The 22,627-nt window shown below is 38.7% G+C and overlaps 1 protein-coding gene and 1 non-coding gene across 2 annotated transcripts in view; both read right to left on the bottom strand.

The window, feature by feature from the left end:
* Positions 1–8,494: 8,494 nt before the first annotated feature.
* WIF1 (Wnt inhibitory factor 1) overlaps positions 8,495–22,627 on the bottom strand; it is an 84,056-nt gene continuing 69,923 nt past the window's right edge. Inside the window, exons 7-10 of the mRNA XM_081588863.1 lie at positions 19,324–19,419; positions 13,430–13,525; positions 12,809–12,904; positions 8,495–9,330 (exon numbers count right to left, since the gene is read on the bottom strand). Of these exons, the coding sequence (XP_081444989.1) occupies positions 9,209–9,330; positions 12,809–12,904; positions 13,430–13,525; positions 19,324–19,419 (410 nt within the window). The 3' untranslated portion in view covers positions 8,495–9,208. The remainder of the gene's footprint in view (positions 9,331–12,808; positions 12,905–13,429; positions 13,526–19,323; positions 19,420–22,627) is intronic.
* Positions 20,862–20,972, bottom strand: LOC145504057 (U6 spliceosomal RNA). The gene has a single exon (XR_014052044.1). It is a non-coding gene; the product is annotated as a U6 spliceosomal RNA (small nuclear RNA).

Below are 22,627 nucleotides of genomic sequence, written 5' to 3'. Positions count from 1 at the left end.
GCATAAAGCAATAAGTATTTGTCCCTTAATTTGTCCTCTACTTTCCTTCCTGTTTTTGTGTTTGTGATATTAATACAAGGGAAATTTAGTAAATGGTCACTGACTTTGGTTTGATAGCTACCAAGTCTTGCATTCTCAAGGCTTGGGTTCTCGAGTCGAGAGAAGGAAAGACAAAGGACACTGAGTCATTTCGTCAGTGTCTAATGAGAGGCCGATGCTCTCTGTTTGACTGAAACCGCCTTGTCCATGGACCTAAGGCCTCACTCCAGGACAGGGCCAGCTTCCTTGCACAATGCGAATTGTGCAACTGAATGAGGACCCACACAAAGAAGGATCCCAGGCTTGGTTCAGTGTCCTGTTGTCACCATCTTGATAGAGCTAATACTTTTTTTGAACAAGGGGCCCCACATTGTCACTTTGCTCTTAGTACCTCAAAGTACCTGGCCCTTCCCCTGGATTATCGTTGATTAAGGCTCCCTGCTCTCCTCTTGCTCTTTTCTCTCCCTTTCCCTGCCACCATGACCCCAGTGAAAAGAAAGTGTAAGTGTTAGTTGCTCAGTCATCTCCAACTCTTTGCAACCCCATGGACTGTAGCCCGCCAGATTCCTCTGTCCATAGGATTCTCCAGGCAAGAATACTGGAGTGGGTTGCTGCCATTCCCTTCTCCAGAGAACTTCCTGACCCAGGATTGAACCCTGGGTCTCTCACATTGCATGCAGATTCTTTACTGACTGAGCCACCAGGGAAGCAGTCCATGACCCCAGATTCAGCCTCAAGACCATGCTCAAGGCTGGACTGTCCAGTGTCATGTCCACTGAAGCAGGAAACTGAGTATTCACCCTGCAGTGAACCAACTTTCAATGATCCTCCTGTGGATCTTACAGATTATTTGTCATTTCAGGGTAGCTCTTCTTGGTTTGGATTTTTGATACATGCCAGATAATTTCAATAGTCATTCAAGCCAAACACCATTAGGAAGAGAAATGTGTTACCAAGGAGCAATCCTGTAATGCTGATGCTTAATACAGATTATTTTCCATTTGTAATTTTTATATTCTTAAGATAAGCCAGTAAACAGGTGCTAAATCAATTTACATTTTAGGTTTACATTAGAATCTTAAAAAATTTTGCTGAATACCTGAATACTTTATGATGTCATTTCCTGTATATGGTTTCTATTTTTTTTATCTTGAGCCATATGGAGGACATTTATTCAATATGCTTATTAAGCTTTTATATTTGTACCACTTGCATAAACTGCCTACAATTATGATGATGAAACTCCTGTCTTTGGGTAGTCATTTGTTTTCCTTCCTTTTCTTTTTCATTGCCTCCATGAAATTCTTCTGAAACAGTCATGTTTCTCATTTACCCAATTTAAAAATTGCTCACCTGGTGATAGCCCTTTCCTCCTTATTACTTTGGTAGAAAAGTTTTCATTAAACTGCACTTTATTGTGATGATTTGTCCCTTCTTGCATGGAGAAGGAAATGGCAACCCACTCCAGTATTCTTGCCGAGAGAATCCTGTGGACAGAGGAGCCTGGTGGGCTACCGTCTATAGGGTCGCACAGAGTTGGACACGACTGAAGCGACTTAGTAGCAGCAGCAGCAGTCCCTTCTTGAAGAAAAGAGAAAGAAACAATCCTATCTATTGTTACTCTGTCGATATGACTGAGAGTGTTATGTATTAGATCACATTCTGATCTATTAGGAGAATCCAGGAGACATTGCTCTCTACCCTCAGTTGGAGTTGGTATAAGTGCAGGCCCATCTAGGGCTATGCTAGCATATCAGTCTCAGACTGTGTCATTAGGCACACTGGACATGCAACGAGAGAAAAAAATCTAGGTAATATGTGTCTTATTTTACATTCCACATATAAGTGACTTCATATGATACTTGTCTTTCTCTTTCTGATTTACTTCACTTAGTATGATAATCTCTAGTTGCATACATGTTGCTGCAAATGGCACTATTTCATTCTTTTTTATGGCGGAGTAGTATTTCATCAAATATAGGTACCACATATCTACAAACATAAACAAACTCACAGACATAGAGCACAGACTTGTGGTTGCTGGGCGGTGGGGGAGGGGAGGGAGGAGGGAGAGGGGTGGACTGGGAATCTGGGGTTGGTGCTTAGTTGCTCAGTCATGTCCGACTCTTTGCGACCCCATGGACTGTAGCCCACCAGGTTCCTCTGTCCGTGAGGATTCTCCAGGCAAGAATACTGGGGTGAGTTGCCTTGCGCCCCTCCAGAGATCTTCCCAACCCAGGGATGGAACCCAGGTCTCCCACATTGCAAGCAGATTCTTTACCATTTGAGCTACCAGGGAAGCCCTTGGGGTTGGTAGTTGCAAACTATTACATTTAGAATGGATAGACAACAAGGTCCTGATGTATAGCAAAGGGAACTATATTGAATATCCTGTGACAAATGGAAAAGAATTTGTAAAACCCATAATGGAAAAGAATCTGTAAAAAGAATCTATCGCTATATGTTTTTAACCGAGTCACTTTGCTATATAGTAGAGATTGGCAACAACATTGTAAATCAACTCTACTTCAAAATAGAAAAAGATCTGATAAAACTTTTTAGGAGGAGTACTGTATACGGTAAGAGGAAATACTTTTGTGAAGCCACTTACAGAGGTGTTGAGAATTTCAAGGGGTGTGATCAAGTAACAGTATGCTCAATAAACGCCCCTCTGAGTAGTGTGGCTGGACTTAACTAGAGAGCTTTTGTCTGCTGGGTGGGGCACAGAATTCTACAGTCAGAGACAAATTGCCTGAGATATTGGATGAGAAGCTGAACCCTGTCAGCAACCCTTATTTAAAAACCTGTCATACATGCAGCTCCTCTGTAAATAAATGTGGAAATTTTAAAGACTATCAGCTTGAAAGTGTGCCAAAAAGTAGCTTTCCCACACACCTACACATCTTGATCTAGTGCTAATATGAATTCGTTACATAGTTTAACTTCCCCTGAGCAACTAGTTCGTTTTTGCGTTTATGATCTTTGGGCCTCATTACCAGTAATGGTTTCTTCTTTGAGGTGCTGGAGCAGAGCTTAGAGCCAAGTATATGGTCCACCTCTCTCAAATGTGAAAAGTCCCTGTATACCTCTGTCCTAAGCCCATCCCTGGGTCCATTTTATTGTCTAACTTTTTTATTTCCTTTTGCCTCATTTCTCCTAATTATTTTATCTTACCAAATGGTGTGCATCTTCTCAGACTGTCTTCACTCAATCCTACTTCAGCTTTTAAATTATCATTTGCATGCGTCCTAAGACACTTCAGTTGTGTCCGATTCTTTGAGAACCCTATGGTCCATAGCCTGCCGGGCTCCTTTGTCCATGGAAATCTCCAGGCAAAACTACTGGAGTGGGTTGCTGTGCCCTCCTCCAGCAGATCTTCCCAACCCAGGGATTGAACCCATGTCTCTTAGGTCTCCTGCATTGGTAGGCAAGTTCTTTACCCCTTCCTCTTCCTCCTTCATTGTCTTTTTCCTCCCCCTCCTCCTCTTCTATGGTAACATCATAAGAGTAACAACAAAAGAGCTGACGTCCACTGTTGTGATTCTGCATAAATTGACAGAGTGACCAAAGGGTATATAATTCAGATGAAAATTCATAATGCATATGGTGGAGGTTAAAAGGAAGGAGTGGCTCAATCAATTTGCCCAATAGTAAAGGCCACATTATTATATAAATAAACATACATAGGTAAGCAGCAAAGTATGTTAACTGTACGTAGAATCTAAAAACACAATAAAACACGTTAGTCATACTGCACCTCACCAAATAAAGCTATTTTGTATATTGTTGTTAAAAGTAATTCAATATATAATGAGTATCCTTCATTTATAATATGACTAATAGTCAACAAATTTTGGGGCCTAACCTCCTAGCTGTATTTCCAAATGCCTTAGCAGACAATTCCACCAAGATGTCATAAAGGCACGTTAAACTTAACATCTTCAAAACCAAACTCAGCATCTCTGGAAAGGCATATCCCTGCTCACTCTTGTTCCTCCTTACTCATTAGCATCACTGTCCAGGTCCCTTTCTTTTCTTAACCCTTACATCCAGTCAGTCATCTAGTCCCCTGTTTAGATTTGATGTTTCTTTTGAGTCTAAGCTCTCCTGTCTGATGCTAAAGCCATTTCAGATCCTTCATATGGATCCTTCAGTGGATCCTTCCGATCCATTCCCTTTACCTGTAGTCTCCTATGGGGGCATATGTGTACTCCAGGTGTATGTAAAGTTACATTTGAGGGTAAGTGAAGGAAATAATATATTAGAGATGCTACATATATTTTTACCTCTTCCTTTTTTAAAATTTATTTTTATTGAAATATGTTTGACTGTGTGTGTTAGTTGCTCAGTTGTATCTGACTCTGTGACCCCATGGACTATAGCCTGCTAGGTTCCTCTGTCCATGGGATTCTCCAGGCAAGAATACTGGAGTGGGTTGAATGCCCTTCTCCAGGGGAATCTTCCTGTCCCAGGGATCAAACCCGGGTCTCCTGCATTAGCAGGCAGATTCTTTACCATCTGAGCCACTGGAGAAGCTCAGCCACTGGGGAAGTACAGCGACTATAGTGTTGTCTTAATTACTGCTATATCACAAAGTGATTCAGTTCTACACACACATACAAACATTCTTTTTAAAAATATTCTTTCCCATTATGGTTTATCACAGGATATTGAATATAGTTTCCTGTGCTATACAGTAGGACCTTGTTGTTCATTCATTCTATATATAAAAGCTTACATCTGCTGATCCCAATCTCCCATTCCATCTCTCCCCCAATTCCCTTCTCCCTGGCAACCACAAGTTTGTTCTTTATGTCCGTGATTCTGTTTCTGTTTCATAGTTAGGTTTGTGCTGTGCTTAGTTACTCAGTTGTGTCTGACTCTTTGCGACCCCATGGACTGTATGTAGCCTCTGACTCTTTGTGACCCCATGGACTGTAGCCTGCCAGGCTCCTCTGTCCATGGGGATTCTCCAGGCATGAATACTAGAGTGGGTTGCCATGCCCTCCTCTAGGGGATCTTCCCAACCCAGGGATCAAATCCAGGTCTCCCGCATTGCAGGCAGATTCTTTACCGTCTGAGTCACCATAGTTAGGTTTATTTTGTCATATTTTAGATTCCACATATAAGTGATATCATATGGTATTTGTCTTTCTCTTTCTGATCTACTTCATTTAGTATGATAATCTCTGGTTTCATCCATCTTGCTGTAAATGGCATTATTTTGTTCTTTTTTATGGCTGAATAGTATCTCACTATATATATGTACCATATCTTCTTTATCCATTCATCTGTTGATGGACATTTAGGTTTTTTCCATGTCTTGGCTATTGTGAATGGTGCTGCTACGAACATAAAATATATTTCTGACCAAAACAAATGATCCTTTCATATGTTAGACTCTGGGAGAGAAAAGTAAAAGTGCTTCAGAACAAGTTTTAAATGTTTAATTCTTCTAAGAGCTGTTTCTCCCAAGGTTTTAAAATTGTCAAATAGAGTTCTTCTGTTTGTTTAAAAAACAGCACCTTTTTTAGCAATAGATTTCTCTTTAAGGGTGTTTTCCGAGAAACCTCCATACTGTTTTTCATAGTGGCTGCACCGGCTTACATTTCCTCCAACAATGTAGGGTTTACCTCTTCCTTTTAACATTTCTGGCTTTTATAATGTACACAGTGGTACAGTTATACATGTAAATAAATAATAGTCATATATAGGACTATGAGGGGCTTCCCAGAGGGCACCAGTGATAAAGAATCCCTTGCCTAGGATAAAGAATCTCCTGCAGGAGACTTAAGAGACATGTGTTCAGAGGAGGGCATGGCAACCCACTGCAGTATTCTTGCTTGGAAAATTCCATGAACAGAAGAGCCTGGTGGGCTATGGTTCATAGGGTCGCAAAGAGTCAGATGCATATGAAGCGACTTAGCATGCACGCATGCATAGGACTATGAACTCAAAAATTTCTGCTGGAGTGTGCAGTCAAAATGGTTTGGAGATTATTGCAGTTTGTCACCACACCTTCAGTCCAGCTTCCTTACAATTCTATTATTCATTATGAGTTAATACAAATAAAGTGTTCAGAATAAACTAAGCACTATATAAGTGTCAACTATTATTATTATCCTATTCCCAAAATTAACTTTCTGCTGCCTCTTAGATACTCATAATCATGCACCTGGACTTTTATTTAGAAGTCCTTAATAAATAAGCTGGTTCTTATATTAGGATTTCCTGGCTCCTGGTCTGCTTTGCCAAGTCTATGTGAGCATAGGCTGACACTCTGGGCTCTGGCTAGTTAAAGAAGAAAGACTGCTGTGGTCAGTCACCTCAGCAAGATGTGATCACTCTGCTTGCAGCCTCTCCCTTGATCTCCTCCTCTAACACATCGCTTCCCTAAATCACACAACTGATTATGTCACTGTCCAGTATAAAAAAGATTGTGAACTTTAGACTATCTATAAAATAAAGTCCACATTCTATTGGGAGAATGAGGTGAATAATTGGTTGAAAAGTTGCTACCTAGGATTTGTAGAGTTTTGTGTTCTGCTGTATTTGCTGAGAAAAGGAAGAGCACAGTGTTAGGGCTTCAGAGGCAAGTGGCATGAATCCAAGCCCATCCCTATTATGTGTGATCTTGGGTAAATCACTTCCTGTCGCCATGACTTGGTTTTTTCTATGCAAAATTGCATAATGATACGTGCCTCATAGGATTGTAAGATAACACATTTCACATTCTTGGGAACCAATAGGTTCTTAATAAATGGTAGCACTTTAAAAAAAATTGAAGTATGGTTGAATTACAATGTATGGTAGTTTCTGATATATAGCAAAATGATTCAGAATATATATATTCTTTTTCAGACTATTTTTGATTATGGTTTATTATAGGATATTGAATTTAGTTCCCTGTATTATATAGTAGGACCATTGTTTATCTGTTTAATATGTGGTAGTGTGTATCTGCTAATCTCAAACTCCTAATTTATCACTCCTCCACCACCTTTCCCCTTGGGCAACCAAATTTGTTATGTTTGTGAGTCTGTTTCTGTTTTGTAAATAAGTTCATCTGTATCATACTTTAGATTCCACATGAGTGATATAATATGGTATTTGTCTTCTCTGACTTCATATAATATGATAATCTCTAGGTCCATCCATGTTGCTGCAAATGGCATTGTTTCATTCTTTTTATAGCTGAGTAATATTCCATTGCATACCACATGTTCCTTGTTTAAATTTTTATTTTATATTGGAGCATAGGTGATTAGTAATGTTGTATTGGTTTCAGGTGTACCATAAAGCGATTCAGTTATACATATACATGTGTCTATTCTTTTTCAAATTGTTTTCCCATTTAGGTTATCACAAAATATTGAGCAGTGTTCCTGTGCTATACGGTAGGTCCTTGTTGGTTACTTTTTTAATTAACTTTTATTGGAGAACAGTTGATTTTCAGTGTTGTACCACTTTCCACTGCACAGCAAAGCAACCCAGCAACACACATACATACACTTTATTTCTGGTTCTTTTTCCATATAGATCATAATAGAGTACTGCGTAGAGTTCCCTGTACTCTACAGTAGGTTTCTATTCGTTATCTATTTTATACATAATAGTGTGTATATGTCAATCCCAATCTCTCAGTTTATCCTTCCCCATATTTCCCCCTTTGTTACCAAGTTAAGTTTCTACATCTGTGACTATATTTCTATTTTGTAAATAAGTTCATTTGTACCATTTTTTTTTTAGATTCTCCATATAAGAAATATCATTGTTTATCTTTGTCTGATTTACTTCACTCAGTATAATGATCTCTAGGTCTATCCATGTAGCTGCAAATAACATTACCTCATTCTTTTTATGGCTAATATTCCACTGTATATCCTACATCTTCTTTATCCTTTCATCTGTTGATGGACATTTAGGTTGTTTCCATGCCTTAGGTATTATAAATAGTGCCGCTATGAATGTTAAAATGCATATATATTTTTGAATTATAGTTTTCTCCAGATATGTGCCCATGAGTGGGATTGCTGGATCATATGGTATTTTTAGTATTTTAAAGAATCTCCATACAGTTTTCCATACCGGTTGCATCAATTTACATTCCCAGTTGGTAACACTTTCATTTGTAATATTTTCACACCATTAGAAAGTCTTCACTAATGGGATATTTAACATATTCTAGTTAGAGAAGATTTCTTGAAAGAAATGACAAGCTGGGAGCTGACATAAATAGGAGTGTTGCAGGCTCTGACAACAGAGTGTAGTGTGGCATGGCTGAAGTAGAGACAGAATTGGGAGGGAAAGATGAGGCTGGAGAGCTAGTCCAGAGTCAGGGAAAGAATATCTTCTCTTTTTTATGATATTGCAAAGTTTTAACTTCTATTCAATTGCAACCAACTTTATTTCCATAAACTAGCACATGCAAAGACCACTCCATACCACACTCAGAAAACTAAAGCAGCATCTTTATTTTATACATACAAACAGTATAAAATGTTTATGTAAGAGCTGTGTTTTGTTTACAATATATTATATTGCTTCAAGCCAATGCCAAAAGTTCATACATATATTCCCTATTTTATTGTGTTTACAATATATTATATCGTTAAATGTCACTACTACAGTGTTATTTCTTTCTCTTTCTTTTTTAATATTGAATTCTCTGGAATCATGGTAAGGTAAGAATGTATTGTGAGTTTAAGGGAAATTTTTAAAATGTGACAAATGTCTAAATACATGACAAAATAAGTTGAAATTCTAAGACTTCAGCACTTTGCTTCATCCAAACCCTTGTGATTTATGCATTTTTGTTCCATTTATCTTCTCTAATGTTGCCCAGCCCCTCAATACCACGAATGCATTGTACTTTCGGAAATTATCTGCCAAGTACACACTGAAAAGATAAAAATTTAACCTGAACAACTGACATAACATAAAGTTGGTCCCAAAGCACCAAAACAAGAAAATCTATACCATCATGCTACAGATGTACTTAGAAAACTTAAAAGGAAGAGTAAATATCAGTTCAGTGATTTAAAATGAAGCTAATAAAATTCAGGCCAGTATTCTTAACTGTAATAAACATTATTTGAACATTCAACACATGAAAGGTTAACAGAGGCTATGAACTTGGTGTAACTTAAAATGTTTCAGATGTCAGAGTTCACCAGATGTAATTGGATTCAGGTGGGTCCTGCCGCTCCTCGGCCTTTTTAACTGAAGGCGTGTGCTGCCTGAGCCGGGCGCCTGCTGGCCTCAGGGCATGCAGGAGGCTGGCTCCATACCCTGCAAAATTATTCACAGCTTAAAAGAAAAGAAACTACAAAAACAAGCTCTTCAGATTCATTATTCACCTTTCAAATAAAATCCATTTTCCCTTTCCAGCCCAGAGTGAAAGACCACAGCAACCACAAAAAGCTACCTGAATGATGAGATGTTACAAGTCCAAGATCTCTTTTAAAAGAAATTCATTGGACGAACTCCATCAAATGTGGCTTCCACTGAATCTCTGATTCACTATATACTTTGGTCATGCCACGCGTGAAGCAAATTTGGGATGAATGTTATTGAATGAAAGGATGTTCTCCATCCAAGGGCTAGAAAGCGTTGAGCACCGAGGTCTCACTGCAGGAGAGCTTCTGCAGAAAGTGCTGTCACTGATTCTTTCATTGCCTTGCAAAACCAACCTCCATTATTACTGGTCTAGTTCGATAATAACAACCCCCATTCTTCATACACACCGCATGATTAGGCATGGCTATTGCATTTACACAAAATAGGAATTTGATAAGAATTAAGGACTTCCATCTGTCAGACAGAGAAGGAGAATTATTGTATGACATCCCTTATATGTGGAATCTACAAAGAAATGATACAAACAAATTTACTTACAAAAAATAGAGAGACTCATAGACTTAGAGAATGAGCTTATGGTTGCAGGGGGTGAGGGAGGAGGATGGGAAGAGGGATAGTTAGGGAGTTCGGGATGAACATGTACACACTGCTATATTTGAAATGGACAACCAACAAGGACTGCATAACACAGGGAACTCTGCTCAATGTTATAGGGCAGCCTGGATGGAAGGTGAGTTTGGGGGAGAATGGTTACATTTATATGTGTCGCAGAGTCCCTTCCCTATTCACCTGAAACTATCACAACATTGTTTATTAATTGGCTATACCCCAATACAAAATAAAAAGTTTTAAAAAATGAATCTAAAAGAATTTAGGAAAAGAGAAGTGTTTAAAAAAAAGTACATCCAGTACACATATTAGAGAAGGGTTAGGATTTGAACTGACTCCTTCTCAGTGGGCATTTGTGAACTTTGGTCAAGATGAGTGTCTACTGATGGCATTTCCAGTTCATCTTAAGAGGAGTATAACACAATAATACAATGTGAGTTGTGAGTTACACAACTCAAGACTTCTTATTACTTATGAACTTCTGAAGATACCTGGATCACTGACTCACTTCTACTGATTTCCTAAAACTGATCTAAGACAGCAGTTAAAAATCTGCCTCCATCTTCCTGTGCATTAGAGTCAAGTTTGGCATTTCATTTGTTCCCTGGGTTTTTAAATGCAAGCATGCCATTAAGTAACTGCTGAGAACAGAATACTTTGTTCCTGAATGCTTTTCTTTGAATTGTCAGTATGTAGGCTAGTAGCTCATGGACCCGCCAAGACAATGAGCCAACAATCCCTACCCTGCTGCTCACCCTGCCACCCATGAAGCCCAAACCTCCCTGGTGAGGCAGAGCCCAAGCCAGGAAGTCTGTCTCCAGTATCCTCCTCCCAACTAGGATGTCTGGGTGCCTGGGACCTCCCAATGTGTCGCCCCACTGGGAATCTGTTCTTAGCAGAACTCTGCCTCGCAGCTTCCTTGTCATCTCCTTTTAAGCAAAATTAACCTCATTCTTTCAGCCTGACTCTCTCAGCCACTGTACGAAATGGCTGGGGGGCCTCTCCTGTAAAACATGCTTGCATTTTAATCAAGCACCAGGCATCTTCTTGACATGCATGCCTGAATCTGAAGGCGGCAGAGATGACAAAAGCTTTCAGCAGCAAAGTCTACAAGTGAGGGTGCTACTGGGGCTGGCAGACCTGTCAGAACTGCTCATCTAAACTGCATGCATGAGGGCCTCTCACTTGCCTTCTTGGAATGGTTAATTTTCTATAGGTCTTTTACCTGAATGAAGGTCCCCTTCTGCCCCATTTGGTACCATTCCATCATTCCCACCTGGGTAAAGGAGCCATTTTCCAGAGGACCACTTTTTGTTAAGTTATGTCCACCTGAAGCCAATTCAATCTACCATCCAGCCAAGGCAATGGTGGAAAAAAAAAGACTCAAATCAATGCTCAGTGTAGCCTAGGCCAGACACCAATATACTTTAAAACAAACAAACATGTAAAGCTACACAAAACTGGTTTTATACATATCAGAATAGTACAATGTGAGTTATAAAATATGTACAAAAAGTAGGAATTAGAGATTGAGATATATAACTATACATATAAAATTTCTACATAAATGTAATAAAAGAACATAAAATATTTTTTAAAATGTCTTCAAACTAATATTTTCCCTCAGCACCCCAGATGATCATTCCACACCCACTGGGCTATATGCATCACCCTTTGGAGACCACTGATTTAGAAAAACACCTGATATGAAAGTGATCTGTTCACTTTGTGTGCATTATTTTAGAAACAATTTGATAGGCACAACCTGGACTTCTATTAATCAAGGGAGCTGCATGACTGAATGAAGCCTTCCTTTGCCCACAGAAAGTAGCCAGTGGGTCCATCCTCAGGAGATAGAGTTCAAGCTGCAGGATGAAACTGCAGAAATGCATTATTTATTTCCTTCACTCGCTGATTGACTGCCCCGCCCTCTTGAATCTGGGCACCACCAGGAAGGATCTTTTCTGTCTGTTCACTGGTATGTTTCCAGTGCCTAGATTCACGCTTAGCACAGAGACGATATCAATGAAAACAGAATGATTGAATTAAGCAACTTTAACTTTCATTTTGTGTATAAAACAGACCAGTGGTTTATTATCCTACAGCTAGTCCATTTTTGGCGGAGAAGGCAATGGCACCCCACTCCAGTACTCTTGCCTGGAAAATCCCATGGATGGAGGAGCCTGGTGGGCTGCAGTCCATGGGGTCGCAAAGAGTCAGACATGACTGAAGCGACTTAGCAGCAGCAGCAGTCCATTTTTGGTGGTCAGTAAATGTCAAAAAACACAACTCCACGTTAACATCTCTCCTGTACTTCACAGACCTTTTCTCTCCCCCGAAAGAACCCATTTAAAGCATCCCACAACCAACACAGTGTAAAGATTTTACACAGCAAAACTCTTCATGTTCTAATGCTCTTTGATCAACCCTGAATGATAGAATGAGAACCGTATATAGCTACTGATCTACATTTGATTTAGAAATCTTAATTTTACTCATTTCTATCATAGTTAACATACCATATTACCAAACCAACCTGAAGTACTAATTTAACCTGGAAAATATTTGTGGTGATGTTTTACAGATGTGGTGGTATTTTACAGTGATGCTTTCTTTCCTCTACACTCTAAAGCTCAGAGAGTTCTGGTGGTGGTGGGGACCACTGGAGAGAACAGGAAGAGGAGGAGAAGTTGGTTTTATGCAATGGAAAGCAGGGCTGAGCTATGGCTTGTCTCTCCCGGCCTTTGGTGCCAGGAAATAGACGTTCAAGAGTCTGGCTCCCCAGACCGCTCACACTCACTTTTATTGCAGTGTCTCCCATGCCAGCCTTCCTGACACTGGCATTTGTTGGGTTCGTGGCAGGTTCCATGTGTACCGCAGCCAGGTTTGCAGACAGCTAGAGTCAAAGGAGATAAAGAGAATGTTTCCTGAGCTTTCACTGGTTAACAGAATTACGCAGCTGGCTTTCCTGCAGTTCTTTTGAATGTGTTAGTTTTGGCTTCATCCCTTAATGTGTTTTTCTAAGTCAATCTCCAGCTAGAAGTCCGTTTTGGACTCTTTTGAGTCAGTCCTAAAAGTGATCTAGACTTGATGTTTCTCATTGACAAAAGACACTCAGGAGGACTTTGAAACTGCCAGGCAATGGAAGTTTATCTTCCTTAAGAAAATTCCTAATAGTTAAAAAGTTTGGTGGTGTGTGAAAATGTGTCTAAGTTGTTTTTTTTTTTTTTTTTTTTTTAACATGCATGGATTTCATATGTCTTTGGTCTACCTCAAGAAACATAAATATCAGTGAAGAAAGGTTAATTGTGATGCCTTGGCAACATGCAGTAGGTACAGAAGTTAGGAAGTAAGGGAGAAGAGATCCCTGCTAGTTTAACTATCCCATAACACAGGTCGGCTGTGTGTACAGGGTACTTACGCTTTGAACAGAGGTCTCCTTGGTAACCTTTGGAGCACTTGCATTTGTTTTTACCAATGCATTTACCTCCATTTCGACAGGGCTGTGGGCATTTGCCTGAAATAGAAGAATGCAAATAAGCAAGGAACTCTGTTCTCCTTTCAGAGGCAATTACATTTTTTCAAAGGAACTGCAAAGCTTTGAGAGGATCAAGGCTTTTAAGTGGCAGTTATTTCCACTTATTTCGGATCAACCCTGGCTTTGTTACTGTTTGAGCTTCATTTTGGGGACAGATAGGTTCATATTTTTACTTATGATTTTGGATATGCATCTTCCACGATAAGTATTATTCAAATGCTGTATTTACATAATTTTTTTGACAAACAGTGTCTTAACTGATTCATAAAAACTTGTAATTTAAGATATATTAAAAGTGAAGATAGGGATAGCCCCCTAAGTGATCTTTCCTCTGAATTCTGATTTTTGTATGTCACTATTTCTGAAAGCAGACCTATACCCGGACATGATGACTTCTGCCTTAGCCTAGGATTCTCCAGAAATCAGAACCTGCCTGCAGAGTTTATTTGGGGAAGTGATCCTTGGGATGAGGAATAGGGGGAAGGGAGAGTAAACAGCAGAGGAGAAAAAGCCAACACAAAAATATGTTTGTTGGTTGTTCATCACTACAGGCAACTGGGCTCTATTCCGCAGCATCTTTCTGAGGAGTGAGGTAGAAGGACTGCTCCTTCAAGTTGCCTGAAGGAAGGGAGAGGGGAGCGTTTATTCATCTGCACCTGTGTCCACTGACCAAAGGTCACCCCACGGAATAACTTTCTTGAATTTCTAGTCTGTGACTACAGATTATATACGTATAACCTGTATACATGTGCAGTTACTCAGTCATGTCTGACTCTCAAGAGTCTTTTCCAACACCACAATTCATCAATTATTCGGCACTCAGCTTTCCTTATGGTCCAATTCTTACATCCATACACGACTACTGGAAAACTATAGCTCTGACTATACAGACCTTTGTCGGCAAAGTAATGTCTCTGCTTTTTAATATGCTGTCTAGGTTTGTCACGGCTTTTCTTCCAAGGAGCGTCTTTTAATTTCATGGCTACGGTCACCATCTGCAGTGATTTTGGAGACCAAGACAATAAAGTTTGTCACTGTTTCCATTATTTCCCCATCTATTTGCCATGAAGTGATGGGACCAGATGCTATGATCTTCATTTTTTGAATGCTGAGTTTTAAAAGCCAACTTTTTCACTCTCCCCTTTCACTTTCATCAAGAGGCTCTTTAGTTCTTCTTCACTTTCTGCCATAAGGGTGATGTCATCTGCATATCTGAGGTTATTGATATTTCTCCCCACAAACCTGATTCCAGCTTGTGCTTCATCCAGCCGAGCATTTTCCATGATGTACTCTGCACAGAAGTTAAATAAGCAGGGTGACAATATACAGCCTTGACGTACTCCTTTCCCAATTTGGAACCAGTCTGTTGTTCCATCTGGTTCTGTTGTTTCTTGACCTACATACAGGTTTCTCAGGAGGCAGGTAAAGTGTTCTGGTACTCCCTTCTCTTTAAGAATTTTCCACACTTTGTTGTGAATATATATATATATATATATATATATATTCAGTACTCAGGAGTCTCTGGTGGGAAGCAAGAGAAGTGTGGCTCAGCTCAGGTGCAATCAGACTATGTTTGTACAGAATAGGTCATAGCAGTGATGGAGGGAAAGGCTGGCTGAGAAGGACATGAGGTGGGGCACACAAAGTGCTTGATTCCACACCTGGGCATTTTTCTGGACTGTCTCAGATCCTAATGATACTTCATGCTTTTATCTCTGTGCCAAATGAGGAGTGCTGATACATTCACAGATCTCTGCATCCCAGGATTTTAGAGCTGGATGTAGATGTAAAAATCATATTTTTCTTCTTTTCTTACTTCTGAAGCCATTTATTCTCTGTTTGCAATCTAGAATTTGCCATCCTAAGGCTGAAGTTTTTTCCGGGTAAGTATTATGCTTGACAGACATGAAATGAATCCCATATGAAAGTCATTTTGCTAAAAACACTTTCTTTTATTTATCCAAAATGACTTTCTTCACATATCATATAAATAAACCAACAGGTACTCACTGTGGAGATTAGAGAGACAATTGAGATGCTAGTGTCTCTCAGAAAATTGAAATGCCATTAGAGCTGTAGGTTTTTCTGACACAGGGATGTTTCACAGAAATGTATTAAAACAACCTTAATAATTGAATGCCATCTTTCTATAAACCATTAAAATCCAAAAGAACCCTTTTTGCTAGGTTTGGACACAAAGAATAGCATTTACTCTGTGGTCAAGATCCAACTTCAATTTAAGGAAAGAACTATCTAACTCTGAATTTCCATTTATATCAAAGGAACATCTGATCCCATCATATTTTGATGATCTCATCGAAATTGGGTTGTATCACATTACTCTGCAATGCACTGGGGTTTTTCAACTAAGCAAGACGTGGGACAATAATTATATGGCAGAAAAGATAGAGGATGTATTGTGAACTACTTGGGGGGCCCAAGATTCCCCATATTCTATGAGATGTGAACTTAGTATCCAGAGAGAATGCAGAGAATAGCTGATAGAATCTTTTCATTGCCTCCAAGGATGTTTTTGTTCTCTTGGCAAGAGGGAAGTGAGGACCCTGAGGCTCACTGCAGCCAGCAAGGAAGACATTCTCTCCTGGTTATCACAGAACAGAAATCTCTTTGCAGGTGACTGTTAGAAGGCCATTCCTAGATCAAACCTCATGGAGCCAAAATATCATGAAGGGATAACTGTTTTAAAGTTCAGAATTCTATAAATGTCTTTAATGTTGACCTCCTTTTCCTAAAACTATATTGCGAACAAATTCTTATCATTGAACAGTGGAAACCTGAGTCAACGTGAAAGATCACACATTTTTACCCAAATGAGACTAAGCACTGCCTGAAGACAAATAGATTTGGCTAATTCTAAACAATTCGAATTTTACCTGTAACCAGTGAGGACAGTGAGATAAGGTATTGACAAAATAAAGATATTAAACTTCCTTTACCCATCAGATTGTGAGGTAAATTTGTGACTATCCTTCACATAGAAAAAAATGAAAGTGGTTTACCATAAGTGCCAACAACCACCATCTCTGGGTCTTAGAATTTTACAAGTGATTTTTAACTGTTTTATCCAATATTCTAATTTTTTATGGCAAACATTTTATATATATTACCTTTACAATAATAAAACCCATTAAGGTATTAAAAAACCCACTTATAGTAAGTATAAATAATTTGGTTTTTTAAACTGAAGGTTCGTTAAGGAATCTTATAAAGTTTATGAACCTTAAAGAACAAGAAAAACATATGTACATATATCCAGATTCTTCTAACCATCGTCTTATTTGTTAACCTGCAAGTATATCTCACAATCAAGTCAAAATGAAGTTTGAGAAACCATCAACTTTGATTGAGGCCAGGAGAAATGATAATAGTGTCAGAATACATATTTTATTTAAAAAAAAGGACAAGAACAAATATCAGTAAGGATATGGAGAAATTGGAACCCTTGTACATTGCTGGTGGGAATGTAAAATGGTACAGCCACTTTGGAAAACAGTTTGGCAGGTCCTCAAAAAATTAAAGAGTTAACATATGGTCTAGCAATTCCACTCCTAGGTACACCCTGGAGAACTGAAAACATGTTCACACAAAAACTCATACACAAATATTCATAGTAGCACTACTATTTGTAGTAGCCCTAAAGTGGAAACAGCCCAGGTGCCCATCAGCTGATAGATGGATAAACAAAATGTAGTTGGTATATCCACACAATGGAATATTATTTAGCAAGTAAAAGGAAGTAATGATATATGTAACAATAGAGGTGAACCTTGAAAATATGCTAAGTGAAAGAAGTCAGACATAAAAGGCCATATATTGTATAATTCTATTTATATGCAATATCTAATACAGACAAATCTAAAGAGACACAAAGTACATTAGTGGATTCCAGGGATTAGGGGTGAGGACCGTGAGGAGTGACTGCTGATAGGAATAGGGTTTCTTTGGAGGATGGTAACATGTTCTAGAAGTAGATGCTGCACAACTTTGTGAATATAATCAATATCAGCTGTATGCTTTAAAATAATGAGTTTTACATATGTGAATTATGTTTCAAGTTAAAAATAAGATATGTAATTCAACTTTTTGTCTCTATTACACTATAGACACTTTTCAATACAAGGCCCATTTTAATTTTTCCTGGTAATATGGTTCTGGTGATACCAAAAAAAAAATTTCCTAAAAGGATTTGAGTATAACTTGCGATGGCAATAATCAAGAGCTTTCAAAGGCCCACATTTTTGGTGCAATTAGAAAAAAAAAGAATAGAAAATATTATCTCTGCCAATGGAAAGGTCATAAACCTAAGGGCATGAAAGAGCATATGTCCATGAAGAGAAAGGAACCCATGAACAAAGATTCATAAACATGAACCAATTCAGTATGCGAAGTCTGAGTATAAGTGTGTGGGGAAAATTGAGGGGAGTTAGTTCAGAGATATATTTATCAGGGAAGGGTAATTAATAAGAACAGAAACCACATCCTGAAAATTAATTACACGTTCTATGAAAACTTCAGAAGTATTTCATTTGAACTCTATAAAAAATATCGTCACTTCAGCTATTACTCTTTAAAGTGAAAAAATCCCCACAAATAAATTAGAGGTTGAAAGTTAAAATAGAAAGTCAGTATTATTTAATTCTGAACCCACTACAACTTCAGAAACTATGGCTAGAGCAAACACAATGGTGTTTTATGGATATAATGCAGCTGGACGTGAAAATGCCATATTCCAGAACTTCCAGAAAAGTAAGGACATGCTCATTCACATTCCTTTTGTTTCCTCCTGAGCCAGGCTTTGGTGTTATCTGTTTTCTGGGTCACAGAGCAATCTAGGGTGAGGTTGGCTTATTTCTGAGTTGAGCAGAGAGCATCAGTGACGGGAAGGTAACAGGGCCAGGGCAAAGAGTTTGGTATCCTGATTCCCAAAACAATGATTATCCACCATATTCCACCCTTAAATTTATATATATATTTTTTTTTGTATCACAGCATGACAAACATCTAGAGAAGGCATAATGTGCATTGATTTTAAGTTTATGGATTAATTTTTTTTTTTTTTTGCCATAGATAAACACTTAAGAGACACTACCTCAATCTAGATACAGAACATTTTGGGCACAACATGAAGTTCTGTTGTGTCCTTAATCTATGATCAACTATTACTTTTGCCTGTTCTTGAACTTCATAAAAATAGAATCATGCGGCATGCATTTTCATGTGTCTAACTTCTTTTGCTTAGCATAACATCTGTGCAATTCAGTCATGCTGTTGTGTGTGCTATTAGATGTTTTTGTTTTTTATTGCTCTTTACCTTACTTCCCTCCTTTTTCTTGAGTCTATCCTTTTCTCTGAGATGGATTACTAGGCTTTATCTGGTTGGGAAATGTGGCAGTGAATGCCAGAGAGGGGGGGAAGTGAACAAATTCCAGCTGTCCTAAAGCTCTGGTCTACATTTCTAGTCTGAAACTATGAACTCTCCACAAGAAACAGTGCAATATGGTGAAGAGCGCCAAACCAGACATAATCAAGTCAGCGAGTGTTTGAGTCAGCTGAGCTGATCTATGCCACTCCTCTGCCCCACTGTTAGCTAAAATGGATGGCGGCTGAATCTAGTGAAAAGAAACCACTGGCCTGAGACCTTAGACAAGCTATTCATTGTTTCGGGGCTTCATATTCCTCATCAATAAAATGAAGGGGTTAGATGGTGCTTCCAATGTTCCCTACCCCAAACAAAGACAATGCAGGTCAGTACTCACTTGTTTCACACTGTTCTCCCTCTAGTCCTGGAGGGCAAATACACTTTCCAGGGTAGAAACAGGTCCCTCCATTAAAGCAGGTGGCTGAGCAATTTGCTGTTAGAATGAATAACAGGGTATTGCATTAGATAGTCACTTAAATCTAACAACAACATTTCATTAAGGCTAAGTGATACTTCTTAGGCATCTGCTACTTGTCCATGTACTTATTTAATAAAATAAGCCATATTACCCAGACAGCAGTGGTAATCAATTGCTTGACCATCTGCAGATTCAGGCAACATAACAGGACACCACACACATGACACTGGACCCACCTCTAGGGGTTTGCCTCTTAGTGAAAAAAGGCAACAGTGGGTAAAAACAAATATCTTTTTAATTTTATTGTAAATATCTATGCTCTTAAAAGGAGAAGAATGCTATAAACCCAAGAAAATATTTGAGATGAATGAAGACTAAAAGGAGAAAACCTTCTTTGGAACAGATAAAAGGGAGAGAAGTCATAAATATTAGGATTGGACAAAGGAGAAAGCAACTTTTTTTCTGATTAAGAAGAACAGAAATGCATCTTATATAACAGAAATTTTTGAAAAAATAAGTTTTTATGACGTTTGCAAGAAAGAGTAATTATATTCGGGAAAGGGCAGCCTATTGCCCTTTATGAGATCCCGCAGGCAGGCAAGTGGCAGCAGCATGAACTACAGGGATGAAGAAAGTGGGTATGTGATTGTGGGAGTCCAATAAACTAGATTTTCCAGCTGATAATCATACTGCTGGCAATTCATCCTAAACCCTCCTTTTTAGAGTCAGCTTCTGGAGTTTCACTGCTCACTGGCACCTAAAATAGAGGGAGGACAGAAATGAGAATGGGGGGAGAGCAGGTATCTAAAAATAGACAAGTTGGCTCATTCTATAAAGGAGATGAAAATAAGAACTCAGCTATTCCAGTTTTACAGCCTATTTGTTCTTGTCCTATATAAAACAGGCCAAAATTGGCTGTAGGTGAATGAAATCTGGAATAAGCATCCAGGAAGAAAATCAGAAAGGATTTCCAAAAGTTCTAAGTTTTGTTTGCTTTCTTTGTGGAAATGAAATCCAACTAAAATATTCTATGAATATCATGCTTCCTAAATGATAAAGCTTTTGTTAAAAATCATAAGTATCTCCTAGCTTAAGGCCATGCTGTACTTGCCTTGGCAAATCAAGCTTCCTGTCATAGAGGGTAACAACAGCACTGGAGGACAGAATTTAGGATTTAGGAGAATCAGTTTTTTGAGCTTCCTCTTTGTTACTTGCTGCTAATATTGTTGAAAGTGAAGTGTTGCTCAGTCCTGTCTGACTTTGCAACTGCATAGGCTGTAGCTCACCAGCCTTCTCTGTCATGGAATTCTCCAGGCAAGAATACTGGAGTGGGGAGCCATTCCCATCCTTCTCCAGGATATCTTCCCCACCCAGGGATTGAACCCAGGTCTCCTCATTGCAGGCAATTACCATCTGAGTCACTGAAGCTAATATTAGGGCTGGATCTTTTTTTTTTTTTCATTATGGAATGTTTCACGAATTTGCCTGTCATGCTTACACAGGGCCCATGCTAATCTTCTCTGTACTGTTCACCAATTTTATCATGTGTATTGCCAAAGCGAGCATATGACAGTTGTTTTTGTGAGCATGTCCTATCTCCCCACTTGCCCCTATTTCTCCTGGGGATAATAGGAGATCAGAAAACTTCAGGATCTCTGTCCACTTGGTCAGATCTCCCTGGACACTATCCTTACTAATATGTACCATGCAATGAACCTGGGAGTTTAATCAAAAGTTACAGAATGTGACAAACATTACAAATGTGACAAAATTGATTCTTGAATCTGGCCACACCCTTAATATCTGCACAATACTGGAGCTTCTCTCCATCTCTGTTGTGCAATGATTCCTGACTAAGAAAATGAGCCAGAGACACCAAAGGACTTTCACTGGGGCTGAAGGTTTGCTGGGCCAGTGTTTAACCACTCAACTGTTAACGTTTACAACAGATGTCCCAAGAGCCAATGAAAGTTAATCTTTAGTGTTTCTTTGAATATGTCCTGCTAAGGTCTAGTTCCATGCCAGTAATTAAACCATTTTTCAGAAGCTCTATACTCCCTCCTGGATAATAAATGCATCTTTTGGTTGAGATAATAAAAAAACATTATTTCTTTTAATGTTCCCAGATCTCCAGTGAGACCAAGTGGAATTTCAACAGACTTTCTAAAAGAATAAGAAAAAGTTACTGGAGACTAACAAGAAGGAAAATCTTTCATCTGAAAGGTAAAATATTACAAATGTAAAAGGAACTGGAATACACATAGATATTTTCCTTCACAGAGACCATGCAGTGTTGAGACACCCTGGCATAAGAAAGACATTACAGTTGACAGTCAGTCACTGTGCACACTACACCAATAATAAGCCTCAGAAATGGTCTTTTAAAATCTGATAATACATTCGTTCATCCAAATTTCTGAAGGATTGGCTCTATTGCCTAGTAAATTTGAGACAATATGAATTTAATTCTGCTTCTAGAATTAAATTCTGCCCAATTCTGAAGTAGCAGAAGGGCTGAATGCTAAATTTAGACAAATGAAAAGAAGCTGCACAAGAAATAATTTTATTCACTGGCTATTATTATCAGTGTCATTAGTGATTAATCTTTATGAATATAAAATTTTAAAACTGTTTTCATTCCAATGCTATAGTTTTCAAAGACCACCTACAAATAAAAGGCAGAGATGTGAACATGTGCTCTCAGTTAGCTTAGAGATGGGGGAACCAGGAATCAATGGCTTGATTTCCATTTAGAGTTGGGAAAAGCATGGCCCACAGAGGTTGGTTTCTCTGCTCAGAGTCACTTGTAGAGGAACCGGGTTCTGAAACAGGTAGCCTGAGTGGCAACATGGTACAGTGGAGGGTGTGAATTTGGGTCAAGCTACTCAAGGTCTATAAACTTTATTTTGCTTATCTGGGACTATGATGAATAATTTTTTACGTATCTCAAAAGATTGTTAGAACTCAAGTCAGGTAATTGTATGAAGGTACTTTGCATATCACAAAATAACAGACAACCATAAATGATTATTCTGATTCACGCTAAGGGCTCTTTCCTTTAGCTTTTCTTTCATTTTAAAAAAGCTGCTCATTTCAATCTTAATTGGTGCTATCTGTATTATCACTAAAGAGACACTTCTCAAAAATAAGCACATCATTTTATTCTGGCCAATCCAATATTTATTTTAGAAAATAGTGCCCTACTCATGCAATTGGCTTCTCT

The sequence above is a fragment of the Giraffa tippelskirchi genome, chromosome 4 (genome assembly GCF_054371585.1).
Source record: "Giraffa tippelskirchi isolate mGirTip1 chromosome 4, T2T-mGirTip1v1.2.pri, whole genome shotgun sequence".
In the NCBI taxonomy this organism is placed as follows: domain Eukaryota; kingdom Metazoa; phylum Chordata; class Mammalia; order Artiodactyla; family Giraffidae; genus Giraffa; species Giraffa tippelskirchi.
This window is presented reverse-complemented; position numbering and strand designations above follow the sequence as displayed.